The sequence below is a fragment of the Argiope bruennichi genome, chromosome 6 (assembly GCF_947563725.1).
Source record: "Argiope bruennichi chromosome 6, qqArgBrue1.1, whole genome shotgun sequence".
Classification (NCBI taxonomy): Eukaryota; Metazoa; Arthropoda; class Arachnida; order Araneae; family Araneidae; genus Argiope; species Argiope bruennichi.
The window spans coordinates 24179046-24203315 of NC_079156.1; the positions used below are offsets into that span (position 1 = coordinate 24179046).

Consider the following 24270-nt stretch of genomic DNA (forward strand, 5'->3'; position numbering starts at 1 on the left):
TCATTGCCCATTTCATTTGGGAATAGTTTTTTTAAAAATAAAAATTGCTCGCATTATCAGATTTGCAAGTTTTTATACATGTACAAGTGTCAAGGACTATCTTTGAACTTAAAATTCTTGAATATACATTTAATATTATTTCATTCAATATAAAATGATCATTTATTGATTTTTATTTTGTTGAATTCATTATTAGCAATTACATTGTGGAAGTAAAATATAAATTTCTGCCACAATTATTTTTATTATACAATACGAATGTTGTTAAATAATAATACATAGATTTTTTTTTTCTTAATGGGAAAACTTTATTTTTTTAATTTTGTAAATATAACATTGTATTTTTAATTAGACTCTTTCTTGCACTGTGTATGATTTCTACATTTCATGATTACTATTTTTAAATTTTTCAGAAAAATGCCAGTGAATCCTCTAAAATACAAATTGTCCTTGGAAATGAAAGCTGTGACTTGGATTCAGCTATTTCCTCACTTGTCATGGCTTATTTTATTTTTAAAGTTTGTATAATTCTTTATAATTATTTTTTCTAGAAATTTTATTTTAAAACATTATTTGAGTGAAGAAATTTTTAGACTTTTAATTTTGCTATTGTAAAATTTGTATAACTGTATTAGATTGTAGTTTTTTTTCTTTGATTATATATATTTGATTTTATAACAATTTTATGGAAGTAATACTTAGTTTCTATAATAAATGGTCTTCATTTTCCCATTTAGGAAACTAATGGTTTTTCTTTCTTTAAAATATCATTTTATTTTAAAACAAGAAAAACTTTTATAGTAAATTGTCTGCATCTGGCTTTGTAGAAAAATAATGCTTTATTCTCTTTCTTTAAATTTTTAATCACCATGATTGCAGATTTTTTTTTGTATTATTGGAATTGTTATAAATTTTCTAGTAGTTGGTTATAGAACTAATAGAAACTATTTAAATAATTCCAGGGACTTTCTATTCTAAAAGAGTAATATGGTATTATGCATGTAAACAAATAATATTTAGTTTTATACATTATATAATGTATATATTGTATGACATTATATCTTATTGTATTTTCAAGTATTTATATATAAATAAGTATATATAAATAAATGTTAAAGAAATTGAAAATGGATTCAAAGAATGTTAGATAGGATAAAAATATTGGAATAGTATGTTTATAAAAACCTTGCAATAGTAAGATAAATATAAAATATATAAACAAAAATAATTCATTGAAAGGCAACCAAAATAAAAGCTAAAATTTCTCTTGCTACCTATTACAGTATTGTGACAGAATTACCACAAGGTAGCCCATAGTGATGGAGATGAGCTTTTTATAAATTCTGCCTATTTCTAAATAGCATAAAGAAGTTGGCTATATGCACCAATATAAAAAAGATGTTTTCATAAGCAGTTATAACTAGTAAAAAGGCGGGAAATATTTTCATGACATAAAATGTTTAAAATACTTAGATTTACAATTCACCATTCCTTTGCTTTAATTTGGTATTGAAATTATATTTTATTTTAATTTTTTAAGTTGTAAATTGTCAAAAAGATTTCGTGTGTGATTTAATAATTTAAAATATTGGGAGTTGTTTAAGAATTAGAATATAATAATGTACATGAAAAATTAATGAGGTAAGGGAGGCTTTTTTAGCTATGCATTCAACACAACTTTTAAATGCTTGTTTTATTTATATCTTTATCTATTATATATCTTATCTATTTATATATTATTTATATTTTTATATAATTTTTAACATTTTTATCTTCAGGTGCAGAAAACTGCTGATATTGTAATTCCAGTCTTAAATGTAAAAAGAAAAGAATTGGCTGTTCGAACAGAAGTAGTTTTTTTCTTAGAAGAAACAAGCATTAACATTTCAGATGTTATTTGCATTGATGAGATTGATTTAAAAGTATGTAATATTTTAGTTAAATATATTTTTTCTATAAATAAATTTTTATACATAATAATTCTGTAGATTCATAGACTTAGTATCCAATTTTAACAAATATCTACATACACACTAGTTTGCTGCATCTTTGAAAAAAAAAAGTTTCAAATTATTTGTTGCTGGTGCAAAAACTTTAAAAATCATCTAATCACTATTTAAAATTTCCCATTCCAAAATAGCTCACATGTAACTTCTTTACAGAATAATAATATAACTAAATTAATTTATATTGTCCTTTTTACATTTTGAATTCAAGTTTTTTTATTTTAATTTTAGACTCTACATGGATATTGATGCTTTAATGCTTTAATATACCTGTCTGATTTCTACATGAAATTTCATACGACAAAGTGTTTATTTAATGATAATTCTAGTTGCATTGTACATAAAAGTTTTATATGTAATTTCGATTTATTTATGTCTTTTAATCATTTGAATTCAAACTTCATTTTAACTTCTTAGTTGCATGCATTTTTTCCCCCCACGCTTTCATAGTTTGCAAATATCAAAACCAAATACTTGCTTAACTAATACTGGGGTCCTCTTTTTTTGAAGCTATATTAACACTAAGTGCTTTACTTATGTTCTCTTATTTTCTGCGCTTTACCTTCTTTAATTTGAAGGGTAATGCTTACAAAACTTTTAAAAAAATTATCTAAAAATGGGGTATTTTCCTATAACATCATCTTTACTAATAATAATGATGAATGTGTGTGTTGGCATCTTACAAGCTTGACTGTTTGGCCAGAATTTGGCACATAAATCTTAATTTATCAAATTTGATTTTGGAGGATGGGAATGTGCACCTTAGAGTAATTATTTTGAACTTTTTGATTAGAATTTTTATGAGTTAAAAATTAAATTTTAATTGGTATGTTTTCACAATATTTTCTAAAAATATTCTGGCAACAAATAAATTTTATGGCATTTAAAATTTTTAAAAATTGTCTTTTTAATGATTTTTGCTTAAAATATCTTTTTTAAACCTAATTTCCAACATTAAAACATTGTTGCCCTGGAGTTCAAATCATTTCCATTGTTTCTTCAACTATCTGATTACCTGATAATTTTAAATTGTTAAAATTTAAAAAAGGATTTTCTTTAATATATATAAATTATGAGATGAATCGAAAAATTAATAGTAGAGTACTTGAAATTTAGATGATAGATGAACCAGGCATTTATATTTCTAATAGTGCTATGATGTTATGTTATTGATCTCCATTAGAAAAATTCATGTAGACAATAAACAGAGCATATGTAAGACTATTAAAATAATACAGCTTTGAAGTCTAATAATTTGGTGGAATCGAGCATGAAATTGTATCTACACAATTTAAAAAAATTAAATACAATCAATATTCCTGGTGTATCAGTTTGTCATCAAAGTGAATAATGAGGCAATAAAATGTTTAAAAAAAGTCATTATCTGTAACAATTTTATATACTATCATGTGCCGCTACCTCCCCATTTGTACATCTACCATTAGCTCTTACACTAATAATCTCTAATATCCAATTCAGTCCAAGGAATTCTTATGATTTAATATCAATGAATTTTAATTTTTAATTCATACTTTTTAATGAATCTGATTAATACATTAGATATAATTCTGAAAATAGTTATCAATCATTTACCAAACTTGCAATAATTTTTTTGTGAAATTCATTAATATTCTTTGTAATTACTTTTGAAATTCTCCTTTTTAAATAAAATACGTATCTGTTCATAAAATATTTTACTTGCATGAAAAGATCAAACTGGAATATTTGATGAGTACAGGGTGATTCAAAATTTATAATTCAAATTTCATGGCGAGGTAGGGAATATGTCAGCAAAGTGATTTCACATAGGAAAGTATTTGCGCAAATGTATGCATGCATATGTAGAAGGTGCTATGTGTACCCAACCAATGTATAGCTTGCTCGACTACTGTCACTGTTAATTGAGTCTGGTAGTAGAAGTTACACTGCACAATATCGTTTTGCTGTGAATGTGTGGGCTAGAATCATTGGTGACTAGTTGTTGGGAGCTTACTTGTTACTGCCACGGTTGGTCGGCCAGAGAAACTTATCTTTCTGGAGACAATGTTACCAACTTTTCTGGATGCTGTTCCTGTGCATATGTGCCGAGATATGTGGTATCAACATGGTGGAACTCCAGCCCATAGCACAATTGTCACATGTGGTTACCTGAACAGAACATTCAGAGCTCGATGGATCGGCAGAGGTGGACCAATCGCTTGGACACCCTGGTCACCTGATCACCCATGATTTGGGGGGGGGTCATGAAATTCTAAGTGTATGAGACCCCTATCTACAGTAAAATGGCATTGGATGAATAGTGGCCACTGCAGGCATTGTCCGTGATATGTCGGACGTTTTTTGAAAATGTTGAGTGGTCAATGCAATAGCCGTGTTTGTGTAAATAATTGAAATTACACAAACACAGCCTGTGTTTCTGTTAACCTGTAATTTACCTTGTTAGAATAAAAGTCACATTCGCTTTCACTTAGCTATGCTATTTCCTTGTGTTTGCTTCACTTATCAATTTTGTCCATTCAGATGACGTTAATGGACATACTTTTCTATGTGAAATCGGTTTCCTGATGTATTCCCTACCTCCCCATGAAATTTGAACAATAAGTTTTGAATCACCCTGTATATAGTTGCATGTAGAATACTAATACTCAGAATTGCATTTTAGATTAAGATCCCCTGTCCAACTTTTAAAATTCCCCAAGGAATATGCTAGTTATGATTATAATTTCAGTAGTTTATGAATCCTTTTTATACATTCAATACATTTAAATATAACTTCTTGGTAATGCCTAGGAATCTAGGAGGATTTTCCCCCTTTTCTCAAATGCTTTAATTTTGATTTGAATAGTGTTTATCTGCTTGTCTAAAATTTCTTCTAAACTGTAAGTACCACTTTTAAATCGTTATTAAATTTCAGATATTCTAATCTTAAATTTCATATATTCTAATTTTCTATTGAATTTTCTTTTTTTCTTACTAATACTGTGATGAAAAAACATGCATTAATTTCAGAATAATAGAGAAGTGAAACTTATTTAAGAGGAAGTTGAAATCTTCTAATAAGTGTTTTACTCTTACAGTTGTGAAATGTCCAATAAATTTTGAGAGTTTATTAAGTGAAAAAATATGTATCATATTAAGAAATGTTTATCATGTTGCCTTTAAGAAAAGCAGTTGTAAAAATGATTGCCTTAATTTTTTTCTCTTCTTTTATACTATTTTTACACATCAAATATACCACTTTCCATTAGAGAAAGGTATTGGAAAGCTTGTCAAGTATAACAACCTTCAGTTGTGAATGTTTGATCACGATGTAGTGTATTTTATATTAGACTCATTGGTGCGCATTTTAGTACTAGAAATGCTAATAGAAAACTGAGATGATCTTTTCCATGTTTGGTTGATGTTAAATATTGTAAATGCAAAAAGAAAATACCAAAAGATATAATATTTTTGACAGAATTAGGATTTCTCCCTTTTCTATTTTATTTCTAATGATAGCTTGAATATTTTATAATATTTTTTTAATGTATTTGCAGGCTTTACATGAAAAAGGCAAGCTGAGTCTTGTTCTTGTTGATCACAATTCATTGAGTGTTGAACAATCATATTTGGATTCTAGAGTTGTTCAAGTTTTTGATCATCATGAAATTGACAATCCTGACAAACTAAAAAAGTATATTTTCTTTTTTCACTTGATAAAAATTTAATATGATCAAGTAATTTTTCAAATCACTTGAAAATGCTGTCAAATGTCTTTCTTCACCCATATATATTTTGAAATTATTTACTGACATTTCTGTTATATTTTTGAAAAGTAACTAAAATTTTTTATTCTTATGATAAATTTCCATTCTTTTGTCAGTGAAAATGTGAGCAAGAGCTAAACTACTATTCAGTGCAGAGATTTGAATTTGTAAATATTTTTGATCAGAGAGTAATTTCTTAATCCAGCTATTGCCTGAATAAATATGTATTCTTAACTGAAGTTAAAAATCTTGTGAAGCCAAACATAGTGTTTTGATGCAAATTCTGATTACTGATTTTTTATGCCACATGTGATATTTGTATTTGTTTTGACAATAGATTTTTCTTGTATTGTATTTGAAACTAAATAATAAGGTGAATGCCAAAAGTATGAGACCTTTTCACCTAAAACTTTTAAATATTCTCAGATCTTCACTTGGTTCTATTCAGTTATCAAATAATATCTTGGAAATATTTTAATTCCAAGATATCTTGGAAATATTGTAAGTTTTGTAGTTTAAAATTCTCTTTGTAAGTTTTCATTACTTTAGGCGAGGAGAAAAGGAGCATTTTAAATAATAGTGATAATGCTGATTTTTCTGCAAATACATTTACATATAGGTATTATAGCATTAATCTGTGTCATTATTTTCACTTTTTTTTGATTATTACAACATTAAGATATGCTTCTGATATTTTTTTCTTTAGAATGAATGCAAAAGTAGAACCAGTTGGTTCCTGTTGCACATTGGTTGCAGAAGAAATTTTTAATTCTAGTGTCTCTATTATGGACCCACAAGTTGCAATGCTTCTTTATGGTAAGTCTGATGCCAATATTTTTTTTTTTTTTTTTTTTTTTTTTTTTTAGCATTCCAAAATAGCATTAATTTTTTTAGCTGCTTTACTTTTTAATAATTTGCATATTCAAATTACCTAATTTACAGAAACATTTTTATCATAATTTACATAGTTCAGTAAAATGGTTTTAAAAAGAATTCAATAAGTTACATATATACTTATTATATATTAATGAAGTTTATTTTGTATTTAAGGTATATAATTAAGTAACAGAAATTATCATAAAAATATATTGTCTGGATTTATTAATATATGCTATAGCCTTTAAATGATGCATAAAGTCTGTTTTTATCTAATAAATATTAACTACCTCCTATGAATCCAAACATGCATTTCAATTTTATATAAATTAAAAGTTTAATAGTCACTAATTCAATAGATGAACATATAAAGAGTTTAAAATAAAATATGTTAATCTTTTGCAAGAAAAATTACTATTCTGTTTATTCAAATTGCTATATTATTTTCTGCACTATATATATATTGTATTGTACAGAGTGAAAGATTTGGTTTAGAAATTATTATTTCATTCTATTTAAAAATAATTCATTTATATTTGCCATTTCCAAAAGTATAAATAAAATCACTAAACCACTTTTGATTCATCCTAAACTTAAATATATTATAACAAAATAAGTTATATTAGACAATTATTTTTTATATTTTTTATGGCATTTGTATAAATACTTTGTTAGAGCATTTATACCTTTTTATATTAATTCTTCTAATTCATTTTGTTTCTCCTTTTTCAGGAACAATACTTCTTGATACTATATGCTTAAATGAAACAGCTCAAAGAGTAACAGAGAAAGACAGAAAAATAATTGCAAAATTGGAAACAATTCTGGAAGGAGTTAATAGAAATGAAGTTTTTGAAACATTACAGAAAGTTAAATTTGATGTATCAAGTAAGTTGTTTAATCATATCTAATATAATAATCTAATGAAAAGACTTGTATAGCATTTACAGAATCAGTTTGATCTGAAAACTTGTTTTTAATTGTTTATAGTTAATTAAATTAGTTATTCAGTTTATATACGTATTACAAATGTATAGTACAAAGGGATATCAATTAGTAATCTAAGGACTGCAATGACCTAAGGATAAAGTCTGAACTCGGAGCTGGAACACTCCAGGTTCGAGACCTAATTCCACCAAAGATCACCTTGTATGTTGATCTGATGTCTTGGGTCAAGCTTCCTCTCATTGGCATGGTGCAGTAATTTGGAGAAGGGGTGCTAGCTCTGGCATCATCCTCATCTTCTGACTATGGTGTAAAATCAAAGGTCCCTCCCAAAATAGCCCTGGTTTGCTGTCAAAATAGGATGTTAATTAATTAAACTTAACTAAACAATAAGTAGCACATAATTTTGAATACCATAATAAAAGAATGTAATTCATGACAATATAAAATGAAATGAAAGTATGACTAATTCGTTACTTTTTAACACTGCTGCTGTTCATGTTGAAGTACTTGTTCCTGCACTGAATCAGTTTGAAATTCACAGTATCATGCAATATTGTTAGTCCATTTCAGATTGTTATTAGAAACAAACTTTTGATAGTCAAGAACTTCTTCTTGGGTCCAAATAGTTGAAAACCTGATAGTGCCAAACTCAAGCTGCATATTGAGTATTTTGCACAGTTGGAAAGGGGAAGGTCGAACAAGTGACCAGGATTTTCAAACTGATCAGCTGAATAAATGCCTCAACAAGAGTGTCAGTTATGTCAGAAAATAATAAATTGATGATACTTTCACTTTCATGTCATATTGTTATTCATTGCATTTTTTATTATTGCATTCAAAATTATATGCATTACTTATTGATACCCTCTTCCTGTTTAGAGAGGAAGAATAGTGATTAGTAGAAAAAGATTAAAAGTAAATCTGAACGATGGACTGAATTTAATAAGTACTTAAATTAATTTAAAGAATTGGAGTTAATAGATATTTAGAAAATTGAATAGTGTTTGAAATTTTAAAGACAATTGCCTTTTTAGCAGCAAACATAATATTTCTTTAAACTATGTGGGTCACAATAACTGAGATGGAATCTGAACTCTGACTAGAAATTTATGGATTCAATTCATAATTGTTATGAAAATCTGTTACACATTACATTATTGGTCAGATGTTTGTCAATTAACATGGTATGATAGCTCATAAAGTGTGATTCATATCTTCTAAAAATAAATCAAAATGATGAGAATTAATCCAACATAATGCATGTGTATAATCCAGATGAAATGTATATTTAAATTTTTCAAGATTAATAATACATGCTTGCTATTTTCTAATAAAGTAGTCATAGGTAATGAAATAGTATTTTATTTTGCTCTTATGATGTTTCTCTTTTGCACTACTTCTGTAAAATAAGTAGGCTGTTTCTGTCTGGCTAGTGTGATAAAAGTCCAGGTTGGATAGTAAAGATGCCAAATATATCCTATTCCTGCAGTCACTTACAAACTTACATTTTTTATACCTAAGCACACTCTTATTCATATTTTCTGACTTTTTAGTTTAAGCTAATGTTTTACTAGGGATAATTATAAAATTTGTTGTGTTTTAAAATATTTATAACAGCAAAAGAAGTTCAAGTATAAAATTTTTGCACATTTTTTAGACCCATTTTCTAATGTCTTACTTAAATGCAAGAAACTTATACAATCTCAGTACATTCTCATCTGAAATAAATAAAACATTAAAACAAAACAATGATGAAATTTTCATAAAAGTTATTTTAATAGATTTTATTGTTCTTTGATAAATGATACTGTTGTAAAAAAAAAAAAAAAAAAAAAAAAAAGTAGGCCTCACATCAAATTATCAAAATTTAGTGTCAAATTTCCTTGATAAAAAACAATCTTCTCATTTTATGACAGAAATTTAAAAAAAATAGAAAAAAACAAACAACACTTTTTAGAAGCTGGGTAGATGAAAATGTGCTATTAAATAGGGTACACACATTATATGTTGTTTAATATAAATAACATTTTTATCAATGGTTCTTTTTTTGGAGGGGGGATTCACAAATTAAAATATTAATTATTGGGAAAATGCCTTTTCAGTAATTTTTTAATTTTTTCTCTAAAATTTTATGTAAATCTATATAAGTGAAAATTGCTTTTATGCTTACAAAGTGGCATTTTATTGTGTCAAAATTAGCTCTTTTGGAAGATAATTATTCTGAAGATATAAATCCGAGTTTCAGAAATTGTTTTATCCTTAATAGAATAATGCTCATTATTTAAAAATTGTTTGCTGAAATTGATATTATACATGATATGAACTTTATATATAAAAATTAAAATTAATTAAATTTATATCGTCATGGTTAATTTGATTTTATATCATTTTTTAAAAAAAAATTAGCTTTTGGTCACTTTAAAAAACCATTTGATTAAACTGATATTTGCATTTAATTTTTAAAAATATGTTTCAGATGGTAAGAGATTTGATGTACAATAATATTTTATATAAAAGTTTTTTTTTTAATTAGAAATGTTAGTTGTGAAAGTATTTTCATCCTGAACAACTCCAATAGCTGCCAATTGAGAACTGAACACAAAATAATGTACATTTTCCCTTTTTTTTTTTTTTTTTTTTTTTTTGTGTGTGTGTGTTTATTTACAGACATATAAATTTCAACTTGTAATTTTTCTTCTTTAGAATTGACTCCAGTGCAGTTGCTATACAAGGATACCAAGTTGATATCAGATAATTCTACATCTATTGCTCTTATTTCATATCCTGGTCTTTTACAGGTACATAAACAAATTACATTTACATATTTCATCTTGCATCACATATCAGCTCATGATTTTGACATTAGAAATTTTACTTTTTATTCTTGTTAGGATGTGCTGCAGGAGGAATCTTTCCGTTCTGCACTTGAAGAAATGGCATCTTCTAAAAATCTCAATTCAATCATTTTGCTTGGAATGAAAGTTGCTGAGGGTCAGTCTATTGTTCGAAGACAAATTGCAGCTTATGATAAAAATCCTTCATCACTGGAAAAAGTAAAGTATAATGTTGCTCATTAGAAAACATTATATACTTTTCTTTGAAATATTGTATTTATTTTTTTATATATATACAAGTTGATCTCTAAAAAATTGAAATGTGATACAAACATTATTTAGATACAGTACAAACTTTTATATGTAACTTTACCTGAGTATAATCATGTTAATAATCTAATTATCCAGAATAGCTTTTTTTAAATGCTTCTTAGTAGAAGTAGATATTTCATATTTATTTATATATTTTTTAAAATTTCAAAAATCTCTTAAAATAATGTAAAGTCTACTTAAAAAGTATACTACTAAAGTATCTACTTAAAATATTCATTTTCAAGCATTATTTGATTAAAATAATTGTCCTTCATTAATATTATAGCGGTTTCATTTTTATTATCATATCCATAATATATAATGTTTAAAAAATAGTCTTTGAATTGCAAAAATGTTGTTTATATATTTTACCTTTGCTAATAATGATAAATATGTGTGTGTGTGTGTGTGTGTTGGTACTCTATAAACCAGACTGTTTGACCTACAGCTACCAACTGTACCATATGTGTATTTAGGATAATGGTAATGTGCACATTGGAGTGATATTTAAAAATTTTTATTAGAATTGTTAATTAAAAATTAAGCTGAATTTTGGAGTCTCTCTGTGATAACGTCTGAAAATATTATTGTACAAAAATGAGTTTTACATCCTTTCAAGTTTAAAAATTATGTATATTTTAATTGGCATTAATTTAATATTTGTGCAAATTTTTCCTAAATTTTGGCAGTTTTCAAAAAAATATTTTTTGCCTAATTTACAACAATAGATTACATTGTTGCTTTGAATTTCAAACCATTTTCATTGTTTCATCTCCTATCTAAATGCCTGGTTTTCTTCCATTGTTGAAAGTTAAAGAATTTTGTTTAATATCTGTGTAGTTTACAAGTAGAAAACAATTGAATACAATAATGTGAAATTTGATGACAGATTATTAGGCATTTAAAAATGCTCTGATTGGAATTGATTTGTATTAGAAAAGCTCATGGGCACAGTGAGTGATGAAGCATATGTAAGACAGTTAAAATAATATGATTTTAATGTCTGATAATTTGCCAAATTCATAATCATGAGGTTATGCCTTTTTGATTTAAATAAAGGTATGTCCAATATTTCTAGCAGACCAGCTGGTCTCCAAGGTTGACTACATTCCCTACTCCATTCATCTGTAGGAAAGACTCAGTAACATTGCATGATCTTACATTAATAAGGACGATTAAAAATGAATGAAAAGTAAATGATGCATCATATAACAGTTAAACCAAAATCTTTGAAAAAACAAATATTTACAATTTAAGCTGGCATATAAAAAACTTTTTGCAATAATTATTTCAGAAATTGCAAAATGAAGTAAAGTTGAAATCAAGCAAAAACACTAAAGTTTGACTTTTGATTACTCATTATTTAATATTTTAAGACATAATTAAAATTAATAAATAGCAGAAGAAGACTGACTAGCAGAAGTATGATCTAGAAATAGACTCTAGAATTGCATTGCAAATATCATGTTGTAAATGTTTAATAAAAAAAGTATTTTGTTAAGAAAATCATTAAGACATATTTTTACAAAAAATTTAATTCTTAGTACCATTAATGCCAGTAAACCAGATGGTCACCAAAGGTGGCTAGTTTTTAATATTTGAAAAATATTTTTATAACCTTTCTTATTCCTAACTCTATAAAATGGCATGCAAAATTTCATGTATAGTTTCAGATTGAAGATTGTTTTAAATAAAACTAAAATTTATTGGGAGAAAGAGCTGATATAATTCTTTTTATTATTATTAACATTTGAGATATTTGTAAAATTATTTATATACTGTACAGTATTGAGATTTAATTTAAATACTGATATGTGCTCCTTGATGGAAAATAAATTATTCTAAAGTGTTGTATATAAATATTGCTGTGTTACCTGATTGAAATTTTTTCTTCTTTCTTTGTTAGATTTCCAAATATCTGCAGAAGTTAGAAAATCCAAGTTTAGGTCTGCGGCAGTTGCCTTTATGTGGTTATCCATTAACTCTTTTTGAACAAGAAAATATTGCTTTAACACGAAAATTTGTTTTACCAGCCATGCAGAATTATTTAAAAATTGATCTATCAGGTACAGATTAAATGTATTATTGAATTTTTAAATCATCTAACATAAAATAGACACATTACATAATCTTCTTAAAAAAAAAGTGTCTGCATATTAAATTCTGCTAATAAACATTCTTGTCACAAATTAATTTTCTTTTCTGTTCTGACAGTTATGTAATATCATTTAAATTCTAATTCAATCAGTTTTTTCAAATTTTTTATTATCAAAAAAGATTTATTTTTTTTGTATGAGTTTGTAGTTAAGCCACTTTTTTAATTTTGACATATGTGTTTCATATATGTTGAAATCGGTATTAACATAATTGAAGCATTTATTTGTAACTCTTCAATAACTTCAACCTAACTCTAAATGCATTACTACTAGCACTAAAAATTGTTTGCATTTGTTTTATTGTTAATATTTTTACTTGTTACTGAATTATTTTTTAAAAAAAATGTCTAAGTGAAAGAAAGACAATATAGTAAAATCATTTACTTTTTGAATCTCATTTATTGGATTTTTTTTATATTATTAATGTTTGTAAAAAAAACACACGTTAGAATTCTTTTATCTGCTTTGTCATAAGTTGGAAATTTCCTTGAATGCACAGCAAACTGATTGAAAAAAAATATTTAAATGAATAATATAAGAAAACTAACCTTTTTCATAAAAAAATTCACAAAGATTTTTTTTTTCAAATAACCTAAATGTGTTGTGATTTTTCTAATCTGAGTAGTTAATAAAAATGCTCTTAATTAAATGGTTTTGCTCCTTGGATGAATCTATAGTATTTCAACTGTATTATTTATAGTAACAATGCAAGGCTGTGCATCCCATGTTTATTTCTTGTTAGTTGAATTTGTGTTCATTAGTGGCTTTATAAATATATGAATAGATAGTTCTTGCCTTACACAGTGTTCAGCAGATTAAAATTTTTATTTATATTTATTATTCTTGTATTAATTATGTGGGATGACTTTAAATAAAATTTTGTTTTCTTCCTTTCTTTTATTGGTGTGGTTTTATTTATTTCAAAATCATTCTATATATTAAAAATTAATAGTATTATTTTAGGCTTTCTTACTGTTCCAAACTAGAATTAACTAATAGCACTATCTTTTACTTTATAGTATAATTATAAAAGGTGAAAAATACAATAATAATAACATGAAACCACATTTTAATATTTTCGAATGTACACTTAGTTATAAAAATGTAAGTTTCATTGCAATATCAGTGCTGTCTATTTATTTCATTTGTAGAAATCTTATATTTATTTCTGCATATTTAACTTTTGTATTTGTGACTTATACTCTTTATATTCTAAGCAGTCAAATCTGATTTTTATTTACTGCAGATCAGTTCACAGATTTAAGTCTGGACTGATTTGAAGTCAGCAACTTAAAATATGAAATTCATTGTTTCATAGAATCTGATTAGTTATTTCATGAAATAACTTGGAATAAAATAATTGATTTATTCACAATACCAAGAACATATATATATATGAAGAAAATCTGAATAAATTTCTCTGGGTTTTTTTTTTCTGCCCTTTAAATAGTCAATCCCTTTAAATTAAATCAAATTTAAGGTTTATCAGGGTTTGTTGTTTTTACTATTTAATTAGGCTTGACCTTTTATAACAGTGAAATCAGAGTGAAGTTTGAGTTGTTTGATGCAATAATTTTTATTAATTATTCTTTTATTATATTCTCTTGTTTATATATTATTCTTTATATCATTTTTCCACTTTCTAACTTTTCAAAATATTATAATTGCTTCAGAATTCTCTATATTGGAATCATAAAATTAACAAGGTAATGTATTTTACTGTTGTAAATACCAATACATGTTGTTCATTCAACATTAGAAAGAAAAGGAATCTGCATAAAAGCATGTGTATTAAAAATAGCTTTCTGTTCATCTATTTAATTGTGTTTAATAAAAAGAAATTATATAGTTGCTTTCAATCAATTTAAACTCAGTCATTAAATTTATTGTTTAAAAAAACTATCTATTTAATTAATATTTTTTGTACTTTGTATGATTTTGGGTTTTTAAAAGATAATTTCTTTTTGAGAGATCATTATCTATCTTTTAAAATAATTATCAAAATTAAAGTCTACATTTCATTGATTGCTTTCTTGTAAAAATATGTTTCTTAAAATAAAAAAAAAAGAAAGAAGTTGCTGAAAGTTCTTAACATTGTAGGAAACAAATTTTTTTTTGAAATATTTAAAAATTATAGATAACTATTAACTTTTAATTTCTTTTAAATTTTTCATCTGTCATTGAAAGAATACTTTATTTTAATGTCCATTAGTTGTTCTAAATTCCTATACAGATTTTATGAATAAAGGGATTTATATTTATTGCCCATTGATTTAGAATGCATTTAAAGGCTATACTTTTTAGTAATTAAAAATGTTACATTAATACACACTGTACTAAAAAAAATTAGTATAGTTTGTTAAAATTTTATTCACATTCATGAAACAGTAATTTGTTAAATGTAACACTCTTTTTCAAAATCAAACTTAGATATATGAAAAGCTTTTTTGTCGTTGCAAAAATATTATTACCAAGTAGAATATGGAACTTGGAACACTTATTTTTATTCCACTTTTTTATTAATTATTGATATAATCCTTATGGTTTCATTGCAAAATTTTAAGAAATGAAAGTTTTTTTTTATTAATCATTTAATTTCAAAGGTTTTGCCATTTTTTTAAAAATTTAATTATTGATATTTAATTATTTGAGATCATTGCATATTGAGCTATAATTTGACTGATTTTTACAACATATGCATTGAGTTATTTAAATTTGCAAGTAAATTTCAAAGTAAAGGTCTTGGATGTTTGGATAAAGGATGATTTTAATTCTCTTAGTAGAAAATAGAAGTTTGTTCAAATATATCAGATGTTTAAATCATGTCACCAGCTATTTCAGTATAAGAAATTAAGATGAATAGCCAATATTTTCCTCCCAATCTATTGATCCTTTTAATCGAACTTTCATGTTTTTTTTTTCATTGTTCGCTATAATGATTTGAAAATATAAATCTTTATTAAAAATAGACAAATTCGAGACTGTCTCTTTTTCTAATATGGTTCAAATTTAACTTCTTGAATGTCTCTGAATTTCTTACTTAGTTATGAAATGGGAAACCACTGAATTATAAGTCCACCTTATATGAAATGATGTTTCCCATCTTAAAACCACTTGAAAATGAACTGCATTGTGAAAGAACTTATGCCGAAATTTTCCATTAGATCGTTAACAAATGGTCTGATATTTTGGAAAAACAATTGAATACACTTTTCTTTGTATATAGTAATTATGTGAAACATGAAAATTATTTCCTGGCTTCTCATTTCATTCATCTCCCTCTAGGAGTACACTTTTGCTGAAATATATACTTTATTATCTGTTTAGAATTGAATTCTGTATTCTATCACTTATTTTCTCACAATATCTTCTCTAAAATATGTATAAAAATTTTGATGATTAAAATAATTTAGCCTTTTATTTTAAAGGGATTAATATGTACAAATCATAAATTATTTAAGAAGTATGACTAGATGCTCCACATGTGTGTGCTGATGAATATTTTATAAGAGAATACTTTTTTTTTAGTTGGAATAAAATGTTAAATATTTAAAGAATTTTTTTATTTTGTATTTTATTGATAATAAATCAATCTTAAAACTTTTCATAATATAATAAAGCTTTGTAATCTTTAGTTCATGTGCTGAATATATATAATTATTTGAGATTTTTTATCATTTATAAAAATTTGTGTTGTGAGCAGCTTGTTTGTGTAGCCTTTTGTAGCTACTCTTTTTTTACGTATTTATCAGTCATTTATAAAATCTTGGGGGGTTTTGTATATAAATAATTAAAAACAAATTCAGTGTACAAACTTTTTTTGTGCCACCTTTATAATTTTTTTAATTTTACTTTTTCAGACCATTCAGAATTGAATAATTCTTGTGATAACCGGTAAGCATTAAAAGCAATTCTCATTTATTATTTTTATTTCAAAATTCATGCATAAATTTTGATTTTGTTTTTTATAACTCAATTTTTTAGATCTGAAATATTCCAAAAATGTTTCACAGGTTTGATATATATTGTTTATTATGGATATTACTCTACCAAGAACTCTTCCATTTTATGATTTTTGAACTATTTATTACTATACTTTTGAATTTTTATTTATAATATTGTATTTAAATTTGCTGATATATTTACAACAATGCATTATTATTATTTTATTTTTTTAATTATGGATAAAAATATATGCCGAGATTAAGTCTACAACTTAATACAATACTTTAATATGATATTGCTTAATACAAATGTGTCTTGTAACAAATAATAAGTATTAAGGATTTCAGTGAAGTTTCTATTGTTATTATTATATCATTTACTATGTTTAATATATTATCAATGTTTAACATTTTTTTAACTTCCATAACTTCAGTTTTGCACATACACTTGCATGAAACCTCTACAAGACTTTAACCTTATACAATTGCATCTTATTGCAGTATTTTTTTAGAAGACAGACATAGAATCAACATATAAAGCTTGAAGAGCTTACCAGTGTAATTCAGACTCACTGCTAAACATATTGATTTCAGAGCATTTGAAATTACTTCGAACAGTATACCTCATTAATTAAGAATGACATAAACAACTTTTTATGCTTGTATGCTCTGACTGTGTGTATGAAAAAAATGCTTACTTTTAAATAGTATACTCACTAATATAAATAGACAAACAAAAAAAAAAATCCTCCCTCCTTTAAATTTATAAGTTGTTTTATGTTTAGTTTTACAATCTGTGATTGATTATTTTTGCAACCTAATGTGCGTTCTTTTATAGGAATGAAAACAATTCAAAGACTGAGGAAGTGGACAATTATATAGTTGAATTTCCTGAAGATGTTATTCCAACATATCAAGCAGAACCACTTGATTTTCCTGATAGTCCTGATCATTCTAAACTCCTTGGAATGCCATTTCAAGTAATTTATTGTTATTAATATTTATTCTGAATGGTTAATTAGATCTAATTTATCCTAGTTATTTAAATATATAGCAAATATATTTAGATAACTAGGATAAATTAGATCTAAATGCATAGAAAAATAGCCAAATGTCTAACATACAGAGTATGTCAAAAGGTTTTAGACAAACTCTAATAACAGGTCAAGCATATGCAAGTAATTCATTTATATATAGGAACATATGATAGCTAGTGCAATATATCATTGCTAATTGGGTCATTAATAGCTCATTGCTTTAAAAAAAACACTAAGATGTCATGTTATACTTTCTGGTAACTATAAAATTTTCTTAATTTCTGTAGAAATTAGGTGAGAACTACAGAGTTATGGATATATAGTGAAAAGCTACAGACAAATATATTAAACTACAAAAAAAAAAAAATACTGAAAATACTCTTAACATGGTAAAAAAAAAAAAAAAGTTTCAAAATGAATACAAAAACACTGGAGTCATTTTTCATAACAAAAATGTATAGGAGAGTTTATTATGATGTTAATACTGAGCAACATTGACTTTAAAAAATGTAAAAATGCTTGCTATTTAATAAAAAAAAAAATGTAAATATCTAACAAATAATATTTTGATCAACAAAATCATGTTGTTTGATTTTTTAAATGAAGTTACTTTGCATATAAATTTCATCAATAATAAATGCCTGTTAAATAATTTTGAATAATGTGTGAAAACATTTGTTTTAATTAAAATTCTTTTGGAAATATCTATTTTTCAATACTTTTTTGTTACTGCATATATATAGCATCTGTTACAAGTACTACTGATGGCTAGGTAAACAATCTTGGAGTGTATGTCTTATGAAGAATATCCACTATAACATAATTTTGACAACACTTGCTCTAATGCATTATGTCAACTGTAGATATTGAATGTTTTAAATATTTTTTATAGCATCTGTCCAAACATCAGTGCTGAAATATTGTGCACCTTGTTGCTTGCCCCCCCCCCAATTACCATTTTTATTTAATGACCTCCCTCCTTAATTTCTTCTATTGGAAGGGCAGGACAACCTCAAAAAATCTGCATATTGCTTGCTTGTCAAAGGTCTTTTTACTTTTTTGCATTGTATTTATTAGTATATTTTTTTTATGTACAACAATTCATTTGTGTATGCTTAAACTTCCTTTAAAGCTTATCTGAGACCTTTCAATTTATCCTACAGTTAGTGATGTTTTGTATTGATAATTCCTGTTAAGATAAGGTCTCTTGTTGCGGAATTTTTTTTTCTGCTACTAAATCTAGCAACAACTTCTCTTTTTTTCTTCTAGGAATTGCTGTTTTTGTTAGTGTGCACAAATGTAACAGTAGTATTTTTAGTATTCCCAACAACTTTTTGCATTCTGAAAGAAATGAGGGTTATTTTATTTAATTAGATATTATAGAAGAGATCTTTCAATGATAAGATGCTCATTTATTTTATATTATACGTTTTATATTATACGCTTTTTATGAATTTCTAACTAATACAAATAATGTACATTCTTGTTTTGCTATTTACAATCTTGTTATTTTGGAAGCAGTTAATTCAGAAAATGAATATCAATCATTTTTACATATAAGAAAGCATTAACTACCTTCAGTGAAATGTGTTGTTTTCATTTCCTCTTTTACAAGAGTTTTTGTATTTAATTTTAATTAATGTGTAAGTAGACAAAACTTTTGTTTTATTTTCTCAATTTTCATTTTTGTGAACTCATAATAAATCAATTTAATTAAAAATAGAATTATTTCATGTCTTAGATATTTAAGTTTTAAATACTTTATATATAATTTTTAATGGTATGAAAATTTGGTAAAGATGGTTATTGTAAGAGATTTTAATTATTTGTTCTTATTTTTGTATATTCATCCTCTTATAACCTTTTTAATAAAATGACACTTTTTTTCCAGAGTCCAATGTCTGGTCAGGTTAGCTTAATATCTGAACCTGATGAAGTGGAATTCAAGATAGGTGGTATGAATCTATTATTATATTTTCTTACAAGATTTGTTAAGAGTACCTGTATCACACTATTTACTTGCTTTTTTCCTTTGTAGTATTTTTTATACATGAGTTTTTATTCAGAATAAGGAGAGAAAGATAAGAGACAGCTTAATTATGGGGAATTTTTTGCATTAATTTTATATTTTATGTTTCAAATAGTGCAAAATGTGTCTTAAAATGTTGTTTATTACCTGATTTTAATTCATGTAAAAATATCTGTAGCACAGTAATCAATTTTATGTTATTATATTTTCTGTAATTATATTTCAGAAGCAACTCCTGAAGGAACTGGTACCTTAAAGAGGATTGCTGTTCATCCCAAAGTGCTAGAAAGTGAATATGTGGAGGATGACCAACGGAGTCTTTCTTCTCTGAGTAACAGAAGTGATGCCTTCTCTCAGTCAGAGGACATAATTTTAGATGATGATGCAGCCACCATTGATGATTTGGATAATTCAGATTGTGATTCAGGTGAAAAGTTTAGACCAATGATATTTCACCAAAAAAAGCTTTCACTTGGTATTCTTAGTGAGCAGTGTAATTTTATAGCTATTAAATAAATATAACTGCAATGTGGTGGAAGTTTTGATGCATTATTTGATACTTAGAATATCAGCAATATTCTTCTTTTAAATTTTGATATATTGTTACTGCGTCTTTATCTGGTTTTCATTTTTAGTCATGCTTTAAGGATGGAAAAAAGGACTAGTTCTTTATGGAAATGCAATATGTATATGAAATAATAATAAATTAACAATTGTGTTCCAGAATTAAAATCGTGTTGTTCCATTTAGTGTATCACAAATTATCTAAGAACCAAATTTGCGCTATGTTTTTCATTATCTCCAATAAAGAAGTTATGCAGCTTTTGAATACTTTAGAACAATTAAGTATTTATCATATTTACTTAAGATATTAAAATTTTTAAAGATTAAAACCACAGAACAAGATATATAATGTATCCTTGATAAAAAATTACCATCATGATCATGGTTTCTGAATTTACATTGTCTTATTTATTTATTTATTTATTGACTAATAACTTGTCATCCTGTATTGCCATTGCAGCCAATCTATTGTATACAAACTTCTTACAAAAAAATTTCTTTTTGGAATTTTGATTCATAATTAATTTTTTAGCAAATTGCAAATTGGGTATATATACTATTTGATTTGATTTTAAACTGATTATTGGCATTTGATTTTAAATAAATTGTATTAAATTTGGATTAATACAATTTGTTTAAAATCATTTATAAATTGCAATTTATTTATTTTTGAACTATTTATTTGGATTAATAAATACAGTTTATTTATTTTTGAAAAAAAAAAAATAACTTGAGAAATTTTTACCGTTTAAATTAAAATATATTCAGAAATGATGAAAGCAATTTTTGAACTGACATTGTAGTCTCTTAACTTATTCAGCAAAACTGCCTTATACATAGCAACAAAAGGCAGTTTAGTTTTTGAAAATTTAATCTTAATCTTTTTTTTTCTTTATGTAAAACTGATTAACTCAAATATGTATCTGATAATTCTGAAACTATCAGTTTTTATCATCTGTGTATTATGTTCCCTTTACTCATTTGGATCTAAATATAATCAACAGTGTAATTTCAGGATATTATAAATTCTGTTTTTCAGTAACTATACAGGCCTTTAGTTAATTGTGAATTACTGGAAATTATAAAAATATTTTCTGTTTTGCACATTTATAGATCTTGATTCCCCTATAAGTGATCGCATTCCTGAAATGTCTGCTGCTGAGGAATTTGAAGAAGAGCGCAGCTGGAAAACTTGTACAGTGAATGGAGAAGATAAGAAAATTGATATGAAAGTCATTGAACCATATAGAAAGGTTCTTTCTCATGGAGGTAGACCCCTTTAATATTTTTGTTTAATGACTTTAAAGGGTAGCTTTATATATATTCTGGAATTTGCTTTTTCTTTTTGTTTTTCATTATTGAATTTTAATTATTTAAAAATATGAGATTATATTAAAAATGTGAGTTTTGTATTTCTCTTAGAAAATTTTCTTTTTGGGGATCTGAAATGTGTTATATTCAATACAATTATTTATTCTCATTCGTTAATTCTTCAAGCAGCCAGTTATTTTCATTTAACTGTAATCATTGTTAAATATTGAGGTTTTAAAATATTTTAATCGTGTACTTCTAATATATAATTGAATATTTGCAAATTGAAAAATTTTAATCTTATGGCTTTAAGAAATTGTTTGAATCCAAAAAACAGTTTATGTTTATTTAATGTTAAAGAATGAAAAAGCTAGTGCAACTACTTATAGAATACAGCATGTAATAATAAATAGACTACTTATAGAACACAATGTAACAGTAAATCTCAACATAGTTTTTGAATCCTCCCTTTCTTATGAATGCAAATTATCAGTAAGCAGGCAGATATCATAGTTATGATGTCATTATTCACTTTTTTTTCTGTTTTACAGGCTATCAAAATTCTTCCGGCCATGCAATCATCATATTCTCAGCTTGCTACCTTCCAGATCGTAGTCGTAAGGATTATGAATATGTGATGGATAATTTATTCCTGTAAGATCTATATTTATTAATATATGCAATAATCCTACACTTATACTGAAATAATTTATTTAGTTTTTGTATATTTTGTGTGAAAATGGGAAAAAATTTTTATCTTGACAGTTATTTTAAAATTTTATTTTTCTAACATTTTCTACTTTATTTCTTCTAAACTTATATACAATACGAAATTTTAACTCTATATTAAATTACTTTTTTTGTTATAAATTGATATTCATTTTCAGATTAATTTAAAAAAGTGCTTGAATCTTACAGCACCTATCTTATAGATATTTGTTTTACATCCTTGTTTTTGTAAAATTTTTTAATTCTTTGTTTGAAAACGCTGACTGCTTATAAAATTCAGCACATTTATTTATAAAGTATACATTCATTATGTTTTTACCACATTTTGTTTCCTGTTTATTAACTAGTTTGTCAATACGTTGGTCATCAAAAACATTTGAATTGTCTCTGAAATTTTAACTTCAATTAAATTTGAAGAATGTGCTGAAAAAAGTTTTTCCTTCCTTACCTTTAGATATGTGATAACAACCTTGGATGAATTAGTTGCTGATGATTATATCTTAGTTTACCTTCATGGAGCCACTGAGAGAAGTAATATGCCCAGTTTTGGTTGGTTAAAAAGATGTTATCAAATGATAGATCGAAGGTAACAGGAATTATTTTTCCTAAAACTGATAAAAAAATTACTGATTTAAAAAATTACAATCAATTGTTTTTATAGTAAATACAAAGTTAGCCTTTTTAGTTTTTTCATAGCTATGAATATTGTTAAAATGAATTAATATGAAAGAATGGCCCTATCTGGAATCTTAAACCCTCCTTCTATGTTTTTAACCCTAGATAAATAATAGAATAATTTTTTTTAAAGAAAAAATGCTTACTACTGTAAACTTCTGTATCTTTTTTTTATTCATTCAGTGAAGTATCTATTTTTGGTAATGTGCTGAAAATTAATATTAAGTTATTCACTGTTAGGACTTTCTTTTTTCCTTGTTATGTTTCTGTTTACATTTAAATTGTTTAAGTTTTGTAAGATTTAATGGGTTTATAATCTGGCTTTTATAATTTTTTTTTAATTTTATGTCAGGTTGCGAAAAAATTTGAAAGGATTGTATTTGGTTCATCCTACCTTTTGGTTGAAAACTATAGTTATTATGACCAGACCTTTTATCAGGTATATTTTTCATTACATATTTACTTCATAAATTATTTCTTTTACCAAGTAATTCTTTCTAGTATTTTAGAAAATGTTTTTCTTATCAATATAATTTTTTCTAGAATTGCTAATATTATTATATAGTATAACTTTGTTTTGGTTAAAAATATTAGCTTTTTGAAACTATTAATAAGTATTAATAAATTTTCACATTCTCAAGTTTTACAAAAGGGTTCTGCATATGCTTTCAATATATTTAATTTTAAAGTCCATTTTCTTTTTTTTAAAATTCATTATTTTTAAATCTTAATTTTTAAAATAAAATCACAAATTTTATGTTTGTAAAGTAATTATGCATTGTTATTGAAAAAAAAAAAAACTTATTTTTTCAGCTCAAAATTTACTCGAAAGTTAAAATTTGTGTATAATTTGAAGGAGCTTTCTAATTTGATACCTTTGGATTATGTTTGCATTCCAGACAAAGTTAAGCAGTAAGTAAATTTTAATTAGCTAATAATTAATTATAAACTACTTTTGAATAGTTTTATTTATCTAGAAACTAATTGAATTAGATTTTTTTCAGAGATTTTAATTTTGTGTTACTTAATTTTTTTTGGGGGTTTACTAGACAAAATGAAATTACAATATTTCAAAATTTAGATAAATGAACAGAATACTTACA

The 24270-nt window shown here is 25.3% G+C and overlaps 1 protein-coding gene across 2 annotated transcripts in view; it reads left to right on the top strand.

Moving 5' to 3' along the window:
• LOC129972945 (protein prune homolog 2-like) overlaps nucleotides 1-24270 on the top strand; it is a 31033-nt gene that overhangs the window by 1055 nt on the left and 5708 nt on the right. For both annotated transcript variants that reach the window (XM_056087269.1, XM_056087270.1), the window contains exons 2-18: nucleotides 414-518; nucleotides 1779-1922; nucleotides 5543-5679; nucleotides 6459-6568; nucleotides 7361-7516; nucleotides 10280-10374; nucleotides 10468-10629; nucleotides 12629-12788; nucleotides 16739-16772; nucleotides 17661-17802; nucleotides 19751-19814; nucleotides 20115-20315; nucleotides 21566-21721; nucleotides 22315-22417; nucleotides 22947-23078; nucleotides 23520-23606; nucleotides 23981-24079. In XM_056087269.1, coding sequence (XP_055943244.1) covers nucleotides 414-518; nucleotides 1779-1922; nucleotides 5543-5679; nucleotides 6459-6568; nucleotides 7361-7516; nucleotides 10280-10374; nucleotides 10468-10629; nucleotides 12629-12788; nucleotides 16739-16772; nucleotides 17661-17802; nucleotides 19751-19814; nucleotides 20115-20315; nucleotides 21566-21721; nucleotides 22315-22417; nucleotides 22947-23078; nucleotides 23520-23606; nucleotides 23981-24079 — 2087 coding nt within the window. The remainder of the gene's footprint in view (nucleotides 1-413; nucleotides 519-1778; nucleotides 1923-5542; nucleotides 5680-6458; nucleotides 6569-7360; nucleotides 7517-10279; nucleotides 10375-10467; nucleotides 10630-12628; nucleotides 12789-16738; nucleotides 16773-17660; nucleotides 17803-19750; nucleotides 19815-20114; nucleotides 20316-21565; nucleotides 21722-22314; nucleotides 22418-22946; nucleotides 23079-23519; nucleotides 23607-23980; nucleotides 24080-24270) is intronic.